We start from the raw sequence: 17,565 nt of genomic DNA, 5'->3' as shown, positions 1-17,565 counted from the left end.
ATTATTAAATAATCATTATTGGCGGTGTGAAGAGTGCATAATGAGTATTAACAAATAATGATTATTATTAATAATATTGTTCTCTTTACTAATTAAAGGGTTGTTTACAATGGGAGCATTATCTCTCTTCCGTAAGTTTCATTTTCACCAGCATATGTGGTTTCACACTAAATATTTACCAGATTCAGAATAATGCATAAACATGCATTCCTTTTTTAGAATAACTAAATGAATGGATTTTTTAAAATGACACTTTTGTTGTCTGAAAAATAAGATGCGCACATTGAAATGAGCCGTTCGTAGACAAATATGACAAACATCTGTTGTCCGACAATTTTAGCAATTTAATCAGCAGAAAGATTAAAGCGTTTTGTTTTGTGTATGCTGCCACCATGTGGTTAAAATATTAAGTGTTATCCTACGTAGTTTTCTGTGTCACCTGGATTGTTTCACTTCTCTTTTGAAGAGGTTTCGCCTTCTATCCAGAAGGCTTCTTCAGATCTGAACTCGCTGGGGACAGAGCTTGAAAATAGAGCCCTTGTGAACCATTGGAATGCTAATTATCTGGGTGGTCACCTGAGAGTTGTTGGCAGGATCCTTCACCTAGTTTCAGTTGGTGTGTCTCCACTTTGCCTGCTTGGTGACTCACATGGTGGTGAGTCACATGGTGGTGAGTCACCAAGAAAAACAATCCAGTTGACATAGAAAACTACCTTGGATAATAATAAGATTAATATCTATTTAGAGATATTACGTGTTATAATAGCGGCACATTAACAGGACAAGTCTGGACAAGACTATGACAATCATTAACAGACAAATAGCAACGTGAGTCAGCCTAGTTTTCTGGAACAGGGAGTAAATCTTCCCTTGTCTGTACATAGAGATAAATAATCTAGAAACAAACTAAAGGTCAAATGTGAGCTGTAGGTTTTCAGTTTCATTTCGTTTTTCCCTGTCTTTCTCTTCTCTTCATTGACTAGACTACGATGCATAAATGGAGAAATTTGTTGAATAAATAGTCAATTATTGTTTATGTATCGATGTAAAAACAACACATTTGTAAAGCTTGAACTAAAATAACTTGAAATACAAAGACAATAAGCTGGGCCACAGTTATCTGTAGTATTCAACTGAAAGCAGTTACTAACAGTAATGCGTGTCCATTGTTTCACAGTTATCGTGCTTAGTAAATGTGCTCAGCAAAGGTCTCCTTTTGGTTTGCTGTGGGACAGGTAGGTAACATTGCAGCTCCTTCCAGAAGGAGGAGGATGATAACCTGGAGCTCGTCCCTTTCCACGTCACGCAGTGTCCATCTTTGGCAAGATGCTGCAGTTCCTCTGACCTTGGCGATGCTGAGGATTCAGATCTGATGAGAACCACACGACTGCTCTGCTTCATGAGGGCTATGTGGTTGTGGCTCAGCAGGCCAGATTCCAGACAACCATCGGAGGAGGTGGGAACCAGGATCACAGTCCGGCTCTGCTGAATGCGCTCCGACAGAGCGTCCCCTGCACACAAGAGTCCGGGTTATTGATTCCGTTGCTTTAGTTCAGTCTCTATCAGACTACACCTGACATGCCTACCTTTCCCCCTCATGATGCCGCAATCATAAACAGCATAGCCAAATCTTTCCTCCAAAATACTCTTCATCCATTTCCTGTCAAGTTCCATCATTCCTGTGTCTTCTTCATTCTTGTAAGACACCAACAAGGCATCGTAGCTCTTTCCACCTGTGCAAAAACAAAAAGCAGCGGCGGAAATTGTGACCATCGCGGCAACGCACAGGTGTTTCACAGAAGCTATGAGGAGCAGATGATTCTAGTCCTAAATGACTGGTCTTACCTGAAGTGCTGCCATGGCAAGTCTGAGCATCTTGCAGAGAGAAAACTATGCTCTTTTTCAGCTTTATATAAAGAACTGCTGCCATCATAGTGAGAACAATGACTATCCCAATCCCAATCCAAAGAGCTTCCACCAAGAAGTTCAAAGAGGCTACAGGGGATCAATTATAAGCAATTAAAAAACCTGTGTCAGAGATGTTGAACACAGCAGAACTGGTCACAGGATCACCCACTTCATTTCATGCAACCCTCACGCAGATAAATCAAAGTCAGCACCAGCAGTAAAAGGGGCACCTTTTTGTTCCAAAGTGACGGTGACGAAGGTGGAGGGCACGCTCTCTGATTCCAGTTTACAGGTGTAGCGCTTGGACAGATCCTCCGCCGACACTTCTCTGAAGACCAGCGATGCTGTCATTTTTATCTCTGTACCGGTCGAGTCACTGAAAAAAAAAAACGACCAGGAAGGAGGTGTGAAAGTATGCACGGTGGGATTGTAGCCACAAGAACTGGCGCGCCTGTGTGAGGCGTTTACCTGGTGTAGTTGTAGTAAACTGGTAAGCTCTCGTTGGTGTCCACGAACGAGTCCCCGCTTAACCAGAACACCTCTTCAAACTCCGAGTACATAACAGCCCGACAGTCGATCACCACGGCTGAGCCTAGGAAAAGGAATTTTGGAGTCTTAAGATCGAGTTTGCAGCGATCTACTGCGAGGGAATCACACAGAACTGACCTAAATCCACATGAAATACATCATTTGCGTGCGGCGAAAGTATCCTCGGCTGCTCTGATTGTCCTGCACAGCAGCAGAACAGGCACATCAGACTCACAGTGGCTTCAGCAAACATGGTCGCCAATCAAACAAGTGTGTCTTACTGCCTGGCTGAACATCCAGCGCCACTGCGAAGGTCTTGTTATACATTTGGCCTCCGTAGAGGTAGGATCTGACACATGTGTAGATGCCCCCGTCTTTCTCCTCCACACTGGAGATATAATATGGTGTTGACGATTCACCCTCCTGCATGACAGGAGATTGATTCTTCAGCTCCAGATGATTGACAGGCACATGGAAACGTGTGTGTTCGTGCGCGTGTGGGTTATTCAGCACCTTGTGCCACATGATTTCATTTATGGTCATGTTTGGTATGTCTTGAGCCGGTGTGTTCACGGTAGGACACCTCAGCGTGCAGGCCTCTGGAGTGAAGCATGTCTCAGAGTACGTCGTCCTCGGTTCCAACTCTGGGCTCTGTGCTGGTAACACGGTCAGCCTGAACCAGAACCGTCTGCTCCTGTTCCTGTTAACGTAGTCAGTCGTGTCATTCATGAAGCTTCTAATCGCTGCGTTTACAGCTGTCAGCCCAAACAACCAAAATGTGTGAAAGCAAGAAGGAAAGCCGCGTGTATCCGCCACACTATGTAAATCACTAAAATGGATTGTGTTTCCATAGCGACCAACACGTTTTAGTTGTAAATGCTTTATCTTCTTTTGAGTAATGTTGTTTGGGTACATTTATATTTTACCCCAAAGAGCAGGAATAATTCCCCTGATGGTTGACAGAAGCCTCAAGAACCACGAGGTTCCTCCCATGAACCAGGAGGCCCGTCCGTCTGCGCTCTGACGAGGACATGTCCTCCGTCAAATCCAGGTCCCTCTCTGGGAGGATGTGACTGGTCCAGGTCAGCCTCTGCTGGTGCCCTGTGTGAGGACAGAACAGCGAAGCCATCTCCCCTGCCTTCACATACACCTCTCTGGGTCTCTGGGGACACACGCCTGTCAAAAATGCCACATGACATGTATAAAATACATTTTAAATAAGTAATTCTGGTTAAATTTAATGACAAAGGCATTCAATTTCCTTATTTCCCGTTTCACTATATATTCCCATGCGCCAGTGAAAGTTAACCTTTGGTAATTAATGCTGTGGCTGGATATGAAAACAGGAAACTGCATGTAGGGAAAATTTCACCGTCAGTTTCGGGATGGATAGGGTTTGTGCAAAGTTCATACCAATTAATCCTTAGTGACATTATGAGGGTGACTCATAAGGTCATATAACTACAGGTATTTCCCATCTCCTGAAGGAGATGACAACACACATGTATGAATTGGTGTCTTTAAATATATAACATTTTTCAAATTGATCCCAACAGTTTGAATAGTATTGACCCCTGGTAAAGGGGTATAAATTTGACTAATTTCAGACTACAACAAGTACCGTGTATATATATATGCCATCTTCCCTGCCACACACACACACACACACACACACACACACACACACACACACACACACACACACACACACACACACACACACACACACACACACATAATATACAGTATATAACAATGAAGTTTAAAAGTAAAGGTGTACATATTAGAAATAGTTCATGAAAATAGTTATGTGTTACATCAGACTTATTACATCAAATATATCAGCTAATTTACCGGGCTGTCTACCATATTATGTGATTTTCATTAACAACGATAATAAATGCAAAATAAATAAACCAAATGATAAAATAAAAGAAATAAATGATTTTCTTTCTTACCTGTCAACAATATAGGCAGCAGGAGCAGAAGAGCCACAGATGTGTTGAGCGCTGTCATAGTGCTCCCTCACATCAAGCATCCACAGGAATCCTGACAGCTTCCGTAAAAACCCGTCTTGTATGTCTCAGGTGCCACGGACCCGCAAAGGTTTCATTGCCCTAGCGGTTAAAAACTGGAAGTGAAAGCAGCTGTTCCTAACTCGCAGCATAGAGCTCTCTTGATTCAAAACAAGGTTCAGCCCAGCTTGAGTCAAGTGTTCCGTGACTACCAGTAATCAGGAGGAGGATACCAATTAATCTCTCTGGGATTTGGCAATTTCGGGAAACTTCCTATGGCCATTTGACACACATTTGTGTTTACACAACATTTCATGTGAAAAGAAATTCAGTTTCATCAACATAGAAAAAAAACTATCCTCTCAGTTTAAGGTATGATTCAGTGAGGTTTTTTAACGTTTAATTGACTTGCCAGTTTTGGGGGATTCAAAAAGTGTCTCCAATATTTCATCATGAACAGTGTCTGTGTTTTGATTCTAGAATGGCTGTTTGCTCTTCTGTTACAGCTCCGGCACCTTTTTATTCTTACTGAAAAACAACACTGCGTGACCCTGATCTGGTCAAATAGAGTTTAAACAAACAAACAAACAAATAAATTGTATAAAGATCTTTATGATCCGGAGGGCAGAAGTGAGGTAAAAAATCCTTCCACCTTAAGCAAATTTTGTGGTGGCTGATTTTCTGTATAAAAGTGCTGCGAGTGATTCCTCGCAGCACTCAGAACTTACTGTGAAATCAACACAGTCCTACTAGTGTTGACCTTTGCACCCGATTGATGACAGAGTTGTAAACACTTCTTCTCGTGTCCAGAGCATTTTTGTCTAAAGAGCATGGCTAACCTGTGAGGATGGAAGATGGTAGATGTTAGCTTTTAGCCATATAAGGATCAATATAAGCCATATAAGTCTCTGCTAAACTGTCCAGGTGACGGCTGCAATGTGGACATGCTGTGAGCAAAGGTCCCCTGGCACCCCAGACAGCTCCAGACCGGTGGAACATAGGAGCAGAGGGCAGTTAGCAGTAACACACACACACACACACACACACACACACACACACACACACACACACACAACCTTTATCTCTTCAATAATAATAAGAATATGTGGGGTCAAAATAGGGAAAAATGAAACCTGATGCAATAAAGGTTTCTGCCAGCATGATATCATGTTTCTCACAAAACTGACATGTCCTTAAGATTCAATTAGATAGCTTATAACACTTTTATTACCCTTTATTTATTTCCCTGCCAAAAGAGGCAACTGAGGAAGGTAGTATTTTATTTTTGCAATTATCAAGGTCTTGGTTGTTTCCCCCCACTTTTCTTAACAACCACTTGTGGATTTGTGCTGTTAAATTAAGAAATTAAGAAATTAAGAAAAAAGAGGAAACACATTGTACATCTTGTGAGGGAGGATACTGCAAAAATTGGAAAGACAGTATAAATTAGGTGATGCAGAAACTGTGATAAACTGTGAACTGACAAGAAGCACAAACTAGAGGAGAAAATCTGTTTGTTGAGGAGACGTATTGCTCAATATCTCAAGCTTGGAACAACAGAAACCAACCAAGCGTTTCAAAGCTAGTAGGATATGTAAACTTAGGTAGTTATAGTAAAAGATTAATGTTTTGATTCATTTTTCAGTCCTAGTTCCGACTGTAATGAGGTGCCGATGATGCAGTTTTGTTCATGAGATGCCATAAATCACCGACCTGATATGGATATGGTTGATTTTTGAAATGGTTGAAATATTGTATATATTGTATAAATAATGTATTCTTGTAAGTCAATGCCAATGCTGCTATCTAGAGGAAATAAATATATTGCACAGTTGCTTACTTACTTACTTACTTACTTACTTACTTACTTACTTACTTACTTACTTACTTACTTACTTACTTACTTACTTACGTACTTACTTACTCACTCACTCTACACTGTATTCTTGTAAGTCAATGCCAATGCTGCCATCTAGAGGAAATAAATAAATTGCACAGTTGCCAATTATACAGTAGTTCAAGTATAGGTGGTGTACTTATTTAAGGCTACCCTGAGTGTGGTAAAAATAATTACAATTCTGTTTCTGGGCATACTGTGTACCCATCATACAGGATGACAAAATGACAGGCTGTCCAATTGATATTTAATGCTTTATTTTGCCTTACCATGGTCAAATCTGCTGCTCAGCTCCACACAGAGGGGTTTAAACAACGCTGCTGTCGGCAAAAACTGAGGAGTACCAGCTGTTTCCAACATCTGGTTCTGTTTGTGGAGTTTATGATGTACAACCAACAGCAGAACTAATGTACCTCAACAATTATAACTGCTGTCAAGTTCAAGTAGAGTGCTGTATGAAGCATATTTGGGGCGATTAAAACAGAGGGTCACCACCCTCTGTTCATTCATCATTATCTGGCACCAGTCCCAACAGCCACTGAGTGCAAGGCAGGAATACACCCTCAACAGGTCACCAGCCCGTTAAAGAGCAAACACGCCATTCACTCACACGACTATTTAGAGTCTCTAATCGAATCTCACAAAAATTCACCTTTTTGGACTGTAGGAGGAGACCAGATTAGCAAGAAACCCCAACACTTCTGTGCCCCCTTTCCCAGTTTAACATTTAAATAGATCCAGTATTCACAATCTGTTCAACAAAATTACAACACAGTGTAATGCATGGAGGATAATTCAACAGCACACAAGAGACACAGCCCACACGTACATTATATAATAAATGAAAAATTGGTGCTCCCCATAGTTCTATAGAACAGGGCTGACATATGGAAACACTTTATCTTGATCATTATAAATCTTCAGAGATTCCTTCATAAATTAAAAGATGTTGAAAAACAGAGGAAACTGAAACAAGATGGGGATGAGGTGAGTGTGTGGAGTTGATAGGGGAGGTTCTTGCTATAGAGAGTTTTTAAAGATGATAAATGGAACAACGGTCATCTGGCTTCCGTCCCAGTTCTGCTGTAAGACCAGAATTCCAGCGACATTATGGAAGCATTTTTAAGATTTTTCTTTACTGAAACGGATCCAGTTAACTGGTCAGCACACTCGTGTCTTGTCACAAGAATTACTGGAGATCTTTCTTAAGATGGTGAAGCTGGTAAAAAAAAATACCGTAAGTGATGGCAATATATTTATTACTCTAATAATACATAGCTGTAGTTCTGTATTTGTGAAAGCTCAGACTTAAACCAAATATGGTCTCAGCAGGGTTCTGTGCTTATTGCCCTGTTGTGCAATGAGCCAATACTCAGAAAACCCAGGTGGATTTAGCAGACCTCCACCCTGTCATAGAGAATGATGCAGACGCCCATTCTCCTAATAAAAGGTGAGTTTAGGCTCACAAAACATTATTGGAAATGTAATAAAATTCTTTATTTTAATAATACCATGCAGAGGACATTTCCTCTGGGTGTTTCTTGGAGTTTGGATAAAGACAGAAGACTTTGGGACTTGGAATCAAACATTTTTTGGCCGACCCAAAACATTATCTTTGTGTTTACGGGTCAGTGACCATGATGTTGGAGCCACTGAAGTGCATTGTGAAGATAAAAAGGGGTGGAGAGCACCACCTCGGAGGGCATGTACAGTATGCTCCCTCGTGAGAAGCACGCAGCACAGACAACATATAAATGATCCGTCAAGCGCATGTTCTGGTTATGTCCCGGGCCTGTAATGCCCGATATAAAATTAGAAAGCCATCCATAAACTGGCTATCTGATCCACATCCAGTCCAACCAGCAAATCAAGAGGACAGAGAGTTGTTGTTAATGTAAAAGCTAAAGAATTACTGAAGAATTAAGGGACAGAAGACTTCCCACAATCTATAGAACTCAGATGGTTGGAGTTGAGGGTGAAAACAACATCTTGGCCTCTACAATAATTAAGATGGAAGTAATCACAAGCAACCTGGAGACATGTTTAATCTAATGGTAATTTGCATGTGAGTTTGAATTTCAGCCAGCAGAATCCACCAACTGAGTGACTGAATTACCTGAAATGCTGCACATCATCACTGAGAAATCCAAAACCTGCAGTAGAATGCAGGGAGGCATCGGTTGAACATTACTACACAGAAAACACTCAAAGTATTCGAGTGCTGACTAACAAAATAATTAGAAGGTATGTGATTGAACTGATGGTGACATAGGAGAAAAAGTGCAATTCCTCCCCAGTCTGTTATTGATTAGAGTCGTGTTCAGCACAGCCGAGGGAACAAAAACCGGTTTCCTGTGATGAAACCAGACCTGAGCCAGAAACCACCACACCCAGTCCCTCAGCCCCTTAACAGTCTGCCTTGCACATGAACGCATAAACGCACGCACAGATACAGTATAACAAACGTAAAGGCACACGCCAAAGGGCATCGCGTGTCAAATCCGCTACATGTCAAAATAATGTCATTTCCAAGCACTCTTGAAGGCCTCCTCCCTTCCTGTTCCTCTTCCAGGCTTCACACACATTTTTTTTACAGTTTTCCCTTTCCACACTTCACCAGACTTCCATTTCTTCCCCACCACCTTTTGTTTTGAATTTTCCCAGTCCCTAGTGTAGTAGCTGACCCCAGATGACAGAAGTACCTGTCTTCAATCATAAAGGCAGCTGGTGCAGATGGAGGGATTTGACGATGTGATGTTATCAATATGGTTTGTGATAAAAAAAAAAAGGGACATCACAAATTCAAAACAGACAACTCAAAGTGTTTCATCTGCTCATTTTACTCTAATAACATGCATGTTCTTAGCCTGAGAATTTATTAAAAACAATTTTTTAAGTTTATTTTTCGATTAGCAAAGGATTTGGTGGTGCGTTTTTGAACGCACGTGCGTCGGCAGCACGTTTGTGTCTTGTTCACAAAGCTCTGTTGCCTGTTTATGGTCAAACTATGTCAGCAGCTCCTCTCAGAAAACAGAGGGTAGAGGAGGAAATATAGAAACTGCCTGTGCACAGGGAGAAGTGCATTTTAGGCAAGGGTTTGTTTGTTTTTTGTAGTAAATACTGTACACGATTATTTGCCAAAGGCACAAACGCATTGATGTTAAGAAGTGCTCGTAACATGCTTTAAAATCTCTCATGCTTTTCTAAATAAACCACAGCAGTGGTTCTAGTTAACGTGCTGGTTTCAGTGAATGTGAAATGGGAGGCTGGTCCTGTGCTACGTTGTTGGAAACATTTTGTTTTGCTCCTACATGTGCACACTTGCAAAAACAAAAGTATTTAAAGTGAGAGTACTTTCTTGATTCCTCAAAGGGCCTGGGTGCTAAATCAATAGCTGAGCGTCAGCAAAGTTCCTGGAAATACAGGAAACCCCAAAAGTGTTCAAGTGACAAGTTGCCCTTCCTGCTCCTCTCACAGTGAAGACAATGCTGAACACACACTCTGCACAGTGTAGATGCCTTCAAATAGAGCTGGCTCAACTGCATCTACTAGGACAGAGATGTTTCTCTGAGTTGCAGTGAGGCCTGACACAGAGCAGAAATATAGAATATTACTTATGTAACTGTTTGGCAGATTAGTGTGTGTGTGTGTGTGTGTGTAAAAGCTTTAATACAGCTGCTTAATTTCCCACAGCTCATGAATGAAGTCACATCTGGACAACTGGGGATGTGAGAAAACCAAGAGAGCAAAAGAGCTGCTAAAGATAAACTGATTGAACTGACACTTTTGATTCATTTTCTTTACCAGATAAATTATGTGGCTTGGAAATGAAGCAACAATCTTTGGTTTATTTATTTTTTGCTTGAATTCAGACTTTCAGGATTTTTGAGTGATTAAAGTAGGTTTTATCTACTCTATTGAGTTGTTCCTCAGGTGTTCATTAGGTGTGAATGATCTATCAGAGCAGTGTGAATGCTTGATGTGTTATCTCAGATAAAGTAACATGTCTTCCTGCGTGTGTTTGTGGACTGTCGTTCAGGTCAAAGGACATCGCACCATGGAATTACAGTCTGACCTGACAGCAAGCCAGATTGGATGGCGGCCACTTCCTGCTGCTGGCTGACCGTGACCGATCAAATCCGTCTGCTACATAACGACTAAGAGGTGCTGTGTTGCACTCTTCGTGTAATTGGGTTCACCCATTCTATGAATGCAAACACCCGAGCAACCAATCAGGCATCGGCACCTGAATACACTTAGATGGATTCCCAGTAGTTTTATGATAACATTGTTGACATTATCGCTTCAAGATGTTCTGTCTGAATGAGGCTTGATTGTTCCCGCCTCTGTTACTACAGTCATCATTGCGGATGTGTGGGTCTGAGATTGTTTTGGTCAGGGGGAGCATGAATGGCCAGTTGGCTGGCTGCAGGACCTGCAGACAGGCGCTCAGCACAGACTCCCAGGAGTGTCTCCAATCCAAATGCCTTCCATTTCCCACAGACGTCATAAATTAAAATCTGTCAAAAATTAAAATCTGTCAAAAATTAAAATCTGTCAAAAATTAAAATCTATCTATCTATCTATCTATCTATCTATCTATCTATCTATCTATCTATCTATCTATCTATCTATCTATCTATCTATCTATCTATCTATCTATCTAGTTATTTATTCACTATGTGTTTTTAGTTTTTAATTTCATTTGGAATAATCCAAGACAGATGATCATTTTAGGGGATGAGGTATGGAAAAGATTGGAGATTTTTTCATACTTGGCCTTTTCACGTAATGTTCATTTTTTGGGCAAAGGAGAGATAATGTCAGCTTCATCTCCACCTTGATCAAACGTCCTTCTTTTTTGGGCAAAGTGTTTTAGCAGTAGGGACATTTCTTGAGCTCACTAAACTTCAGTTAATACCTGCTGCCTGGCTTTGGGAATATTTCAACCAAGATTTTCCATTTTATGGGAAACAAATAACCCAGCAGAGGAAAAGACTTGTCCTTATCAGGGCAACCCCTGGTATGTGGAAATATTTTAAAGGTACCAAGGACAATACACAATGGAGAACTTTACATCGCCCACACAGGAAAACATGAAAAGTCTGTTAAAAAAAAAGTCCCGGTGGAAAGACGCTATACTACCAGAATAACACTGAAACAATATTCCCAGTGTGATAAAAACATGGAAAACCCCCCCCAGGATGACGCAGAGGTCTCCCTCCTGCGGTTAACACGCAACTTCCCACAAGGAAACACTCATTAACCTGAAATGCTCCGTGCATCCTGCTGATCGGCGATTGTGCTCTGGTTAAGGCATCACCATGGCAACGGCTGTTATATGGGAACAAGTGTGTCTGGGCAGAGAAGAGGCTTGAGAGAGAAAGTCATCTAGGTTAAATTTGAGTGGAAAAACTTGAGAGTAGTTTATATTACCTCATGCTGACATCAGACAGTATTAATAGACTTGACTGATCCTAGGAATCCAGCTATGGATTCACACTAATGATACACATATCTTAGGTCTGCGAGTCAAGAAAATAAGGCAGGCAATTGATAAATCCCAAAATATAAAATATAATGACTAAACTCATGTGTTGGTAAGCCCTTCCTCTACCAAGTGTTTTTAGCATATACTGTATATGTGTGTGTCAGCAGCAAATTTAAGACAGTATTATAAATATTGCAGCCCATAAGATTTACAATCATGGGACTCTTTGTCCCTTAGACTGTCACATTACAGCATTAAGACGGCTTCCCTCCTGGCAAACGGGAGCTCCTCTGACAGTGCACATCATCATGATCTGCTCCCTGAGGAAAACATCTACTCTTTTAGGGAAACATATGTTTAGTAATAATGAAGACTAACTATAAACATGCAATCAACACAGCCAAACCAAGTCATTCCAGATGCCTTAATCCTGATTCACATCTATCGAACACACATGCACACAACATCCAACAACAACCCATTAAGTAATATGGATAACCATCAATAGTTCTAATTTAGATGATTATGAGTAATTTTGTGCATGTGATGGCAAATGCAGGCCTGCGCCTTGTGATCAGACCACTTCTGCCTGACTGGAAAAATGTAACCTCTGAGCTGTGGTATCATCCGGAATACACAAGGCAGGGAGGGGGGGTATCTCTATATCACCATAGTCACTACAGTGAATAGGGTGCATTGTGCTTGCTGACGTTTTGGTTGGTGTGAGTCAGGGTGACATTAACATACACTGATCTGGCCGCTCTGAGAGGAACGTGAGAAGGCATGTGCAGCCTCTTGGACGGCCCATCTCTCTCCTGGCTTTTAACACTTAGTGAATCACTTGGGTCTCCCAAAAACGTGCAAACACTCATTAAACCACGAATGTTAAATTTCTTGGGGGCGAGATATTATCTCAACATGTGGTCTCAGTCTCGTTAATGCGTTGCAGACCAACAGCTGTGCAGAAGAATTGTGATGGCTTCCAGACATTAAAGTGGGATCATATTCATATAAATCTCTGATGGGATCTCTCAGGATGTCTGTCACTGTCCCTGCTGCCGTTCCTGGACCCTCATGCACGGGTTAGGAAAATCACAAACCTGTCAATCATTATCTCTTACTTATAATCATGGGGAGAAAACACAGAAAAATCATGTCCAAGAGAAAAACAACTGCATGAAAGATGCTCAAAGTGCCTTGTGGGGGACACCATCACAAGGCCAATAATTACAGACAATTAACAATAGCCATCTATGCAATAAATCCTACCCTGGACTGCAGAAGGAAGATGAATCACTAGGATGGAATCCATGCAGGCACGAGAATAGAAAGGCACCAATCTGTTTGAGAAGCCATGAGCTCCACATGTGGAGGTGAGTGTGATACATGCTGCATCACTGCTGTTCAACAAAAAAAACCACAGCAGCCCATTGAAGTGGTGCTATCAGAGTGCTTTTGAGTTGTTTCAGACTCAGCGTTTTGAGTGAATATGCCATTCGTCTGATCGTTCTGAACCTTTGGCATGTACAATGACCTCAGAGCTGAAAACTGGAGGTCATCTTTTCATCCTACATAAAACCAAATGAAATCCATAAGAACAGCACAAGGCAAAACTTAAGTCTAGAACTCACCCATATCTTCCAGAGAGACGCGACTCATTTGAACTTAGCTCATCAAGTTCGGGGATTTACCCATGATCACGGTGGAAGTACTCCTTTCCTACATGGAAAAACTGTTGAGAATACTGTATCTTAGTCATAAAAACCAGTTGTATTTGGGTGGACGCTGAGGAAAGAAAGGAAATGCTTTGGCCCGGGAAGACATTTGCGTTCTGATGATCGGACAGATCTGACCTCTGTCGAACATTATAACTTTGTTTGCTGGTTTGGTGCCTCTTTGAGATGCCAGCTCTAAATCACCTAACAATGTGTGCATGACTAAAAGATGCAAACAATAAATAAAGCCCTGCCCCGAGCATCACTGGCCACAAGTCACGCTGGCCACGGCCGTGGCCACATGTTGACAGGAAATGAACATACAAGTATGTTTGCATGTTGTTTTTGTGGGTTTGTTGTGCCACGATGGTCAAAATAAAATGTGCACGCTCCAAAACACGGAGCAGCGGAAGAGCTGGCAAAAGGTATGTTCGGTTTATATGGCTCATTTTGGGAGGTTTGTTCTGTGCTGCTCAGTAACAGAGACATAAACACAACGCATATGAGGTTATGACGGCTGTCGCAACTGTGCTTGTATTATTTTATTATATTAATGAGAGCTTCACCTAACATAATCCATTCAGCTTGGCAAATTATTAATTAGTCACTGAAGCTAAGTCAATTAAATTCAGAAGTTACATCCTCACAAAGCATTTATTGTATAATGTAAGTCCTCTGGTTAATGTTCCATCTAAAAATATCTCAGCTCATCTGATGACACGAGGAGCAGTCCTCTCACATGCCAGACAATCTTCCTTGTTTATGTCCCTCTTATTGAGGGTTGTTTTTGGTGTTTTAGAGGTGTTTTGTATTGTGGGAGAGAGAGAATTCTGTAAAAAGCTTTGGTTCAAATAGAATTGGATGCTTATTACATGAGCTGCAGTGTTTGATCAAGACTTTGAAAAAAGCAGCTCTTGGTACAAAGGTGCTTGGATTGTTTATGTTCTCTGCCAACAAAGCAGAACACGGAAGGGGATCTACGTCTGTGAGTGTGCGCGCATGTGCACGCGTTTGTGGGGGAGAGGGAGATGGTTTATCAGTGTTCTAAGGGTGTTTGTTACCACAGATGTGAATGATTAGCTGTTCCTGGCCTTTGTTGTGGACAAAGCCTTCAGACCTGCACACATACAGAACTACACGGTCTTGTTGGGCATCTTCTCTAGAAAGAAAATGATACCCCCATTTCCAAGACTGTTTCCAACCCATTGTGTGCTGTATCTTGTGCATTAGACCAGAATCCAAAATAATGAGTACATTTAAATTACTGTATGATGATGGACTTTACATTATTTAATTTCAAATATTATTATTTCACTACTTATTGCTGTAAAGTACAATAAGATAAATCACATATTTCCTATCAGCACATGGCTGAAACAATGACGGTGTGAAAGTAGGTTACTGTAAACAAATGTTGACTGAACAATAAAATTCATTATTGTCACAACAGAAGTTACAGCAATATAATGTGTAATTTAGGGGGCTGGGGTGACAAAAGGGCCATTATTAAGCACTGAACGACGCAAGGATGGTGCCCAGTAACTCTCTAAAGCGTTACTAGGTGACCACCCATGTTGTTGCTACTGGTCGACATATCCACAGTGAATATCTAAATAAATTAAACGTTTAACCCTAAACCGCAGACCAATAAAAGCTTAATCAAAGTCAGCTCAATTGAAACGGATGTATTGTCTGACACTGTTTCAGTTCAGGATTTGGAACTTTGTGTTCTGGCCTCTCATGCACTGACTCCTGTGATTCGCAGCCACTACAACCTGTGTGGAATGCAGCCAGGGAAGTGAATCAGTGGGAAACCAGAAGACCAGGAAGAGACTGGCGGGACGACTGGAGATGTTGCCAGGAAGTGGCAGAGCAATTGTTATCTGGAGACAGGAAAAATGAGGAGTTGGACCTGGAAGCATCAATTGTAGGAACAGTCATGTGCACATAAGGCAGATCGGCCATGACAAACAGCTTTAAATAAAATCCATAATAGCAGGACTTCCAAATACCGTTCTCTAACACCAAAAAAAAGCAAAGACCCAAAAATCCCCCAATCGAAGAGTGTAAAAGTCAACGTAAATTAAAGCGAAAGTGTTACCGTATTTTACATGATTCGAATGTGGTTTCAAAATAAAGGTGGAGGCCAGCAGTTTTATCATGTCCACGCCCCGAACACTGAGGCTTGGCTGAGGTTCTTCCCAAGATTTCACACTAAATAGTTTTTCCAAAGAGCTCTGTGTTTATTTCATTTCGCCAAACAGCTGTTTCACAGCCTCTCGGGACGGATGAGAGGAGAGCGCCAGGATGGGAGAGAGGATTCCAATACTGAGAGGCACCGTCCCAGGAAAACAGGAAATAGATGGAGAGACAGAGTGAGACAGACATCAATAGCGAAAATTCCGCCATATGAGACTGTCCCCACTTATGACAGTGTCCAGAAGTGAGAGGAGGAAGAGAGTGGGAGGAATAAAACAATTAACATGAACAGCACTCTGGGGAATGTGAGTTTCCCTGACAACAGCAAGCTTGCCAAACAAACAGGCCCTTTCATGACAATGCAAAACAAATCGAAGCGTCTCCCTTATTAGTGGACTCCATTCTGCTGGTTAAAAAGGTGTAAAAAAAAACAACAGATTTTCCTTGAGAAGAATTAAATGCAAAAATGGCATGAACACCCTCCTGCCCCAGATTGCAGCGAGACAGGGGCATGTGTGCAGGTCCGAATTGTGTGTGTGTTCAGGCAGGGGTGGGTTATTTAGAACAGAGTTGGGTGAGCCAGCAGGTCCACCCTTTGTTCTGGCCGAGTCACTCAATTATAATCAGTTGCAGGAGCATGATTTGGATGGTTGTGAGGCAATACTTTTTTTTTTCGAATACTTTTGTTGGTTAACACTTCAATAAGAATGCCGCATATTGACAAAAAGTGGTGTGTTTAGCATTTTATAATACAAGTCTCTTATTTTAGTAGTGCGTTCATATATGTTGAAGAAGAAATATCACAGGCACACTCCTTATAAATGACATACATAGTTAAAAAATACCCAAAAATGCTGCAGTACAGGAAATAAGCTGAATTTGGTTGACCTGCAGGTGTAACCAGCAGGAGGCCCATGAACCCCAATTTTTTGTCTTACTCCTTCTACTGAGGGCAGCTGTCAGTAATAAAATGATGAGATGGTTGAACATCTACCAGACGCTTGCATCTACTCAGCACGGTTAGTGGAAATGATATTTGCAAGATCCTTTTGTACCCTGAGCAAATCCCTCGCAGTGAGGTCACCATTTTTAATCAAATGATCTCAAGAGTATATCTGGGAACCATTTCTATTGTGAAATAAACAGAAGAATCGGGAGGATGGTCTCACTTGAGGCAATCATTTTGTTTGGACACTGATGCCATGTATTTATTGAGGAAGGACAGTGATGGCATTTGTGGATCACCCGCTGGCACAGAGAGCATGTGATGAGAGAAGGGAGTGTCTGTTTTCTCTTTCCTGACCAAAAGTGAATCAGGGTCAATCTCTAAGGGACAATTAACACATGCAATATATCAGTGATTCTCTAAACAACTTTTCAGCTCCTCTTTTCATCATCCTCTACATTTAGACACATCCAGTCGCCCCAATTTTAGTATGAAACAGGTCACAGCTGCTCCATCCTGTTCTGGTCATAAGAAGCAATGTCTTCTTAGACCACTTTGTGATACAGTGAAGGACTAGATAACTGGTAGTAATGAATAAAATTAAATTATAGTGAGGGCTTTGAATGCTTCAGTGGGAAACCTCAGCATGGATTAGTTTATTTTGAAGAACCAGTCCTTCCATCCAAAACCCCACCAAATAAAGGGATGCTTCACGGAAATAATAGAATATTGCCTCATCAATATAGTCTGCTGGGAGAGACTTAAAGGTTAGGTGTATATGAAATGTACTTGATGTGCCCTGATAAAAATACAGCAAAAGAGAAGAAGTGCTGGAAACACCTAAAACTGAGGGATTAAAAAAAACA

At 41.3% G+C, this 17,565-nt stretch overlaps 1 protein-coding gene across 3 annotated transcripts; it reads right to left on the bottom strand.

The window, feature by feature from the left end:
• Positions 1-321: 321 nt before the first annotated feature.
• On the bottom strand, positions 322-5,416 carry LOC105417273 (interleukin-1 receptor accessory protein-like). Of its 3 annotated transcripts, XM_029846401.1 has the most exons (11): positions 5,180-5,416; positions 4,395-4,553; positions 3,363-3,612; positions 2,950-3,136; positions 2,718-2,859; positions 2,575-2,637; positions 2,377-2,500; positions 2,139-2,284; positions 1,846-1,995; positions 1,587-1,733; positions 322-1,511 (listed from the first exon to the last, which is right to left on the bottom strand). In XM_029846401.1, exons 2-11 carry the CDS (start codon positions 4,450-4,452, stop codon positions 1,147-1,149), a joined length of 1,632 nt encoding a protein of 543 aa, XP_029702261.1. In that variant the 5' UTR covers positions 4,453-4,553; positions 5,180-5,416; the 3' UTR covers positions 322-1,146. The 3 variants fall into 3 exon arrangements, with proteins under 3 accessions (XP_029702261.1, XP_011608353.2, XP_011608354.2); XM_011610051.2 differs by having other exon boundaries at positions 4,395-5,416; XM_011610052.2 differs by lacking the exon at positions 1,846-1,995 and having other exon boundaries at positions 4,395-5,415.
• Between the last annotated feature and the right edge of the window lie 12,149 nt (positions 5,417-17,565).

The sequence above is a fragment of the Takifugu rubripes genome, chromosome 13 (assembly GCF_901000725.2).
Source record: "Takifugu rubripes chromosome 13, fTakRub1.2, whole genome shotgun sequence".
NCBI lineage: Eukaryota > Metazoa > Chordata > Actinopteri > Tetraodontiformes > Tetraodontidae > Takifugu > Takifugu rubripes.
This window is presented reverse-complemented; position numbering and strand designations above follow the sequence as displayed.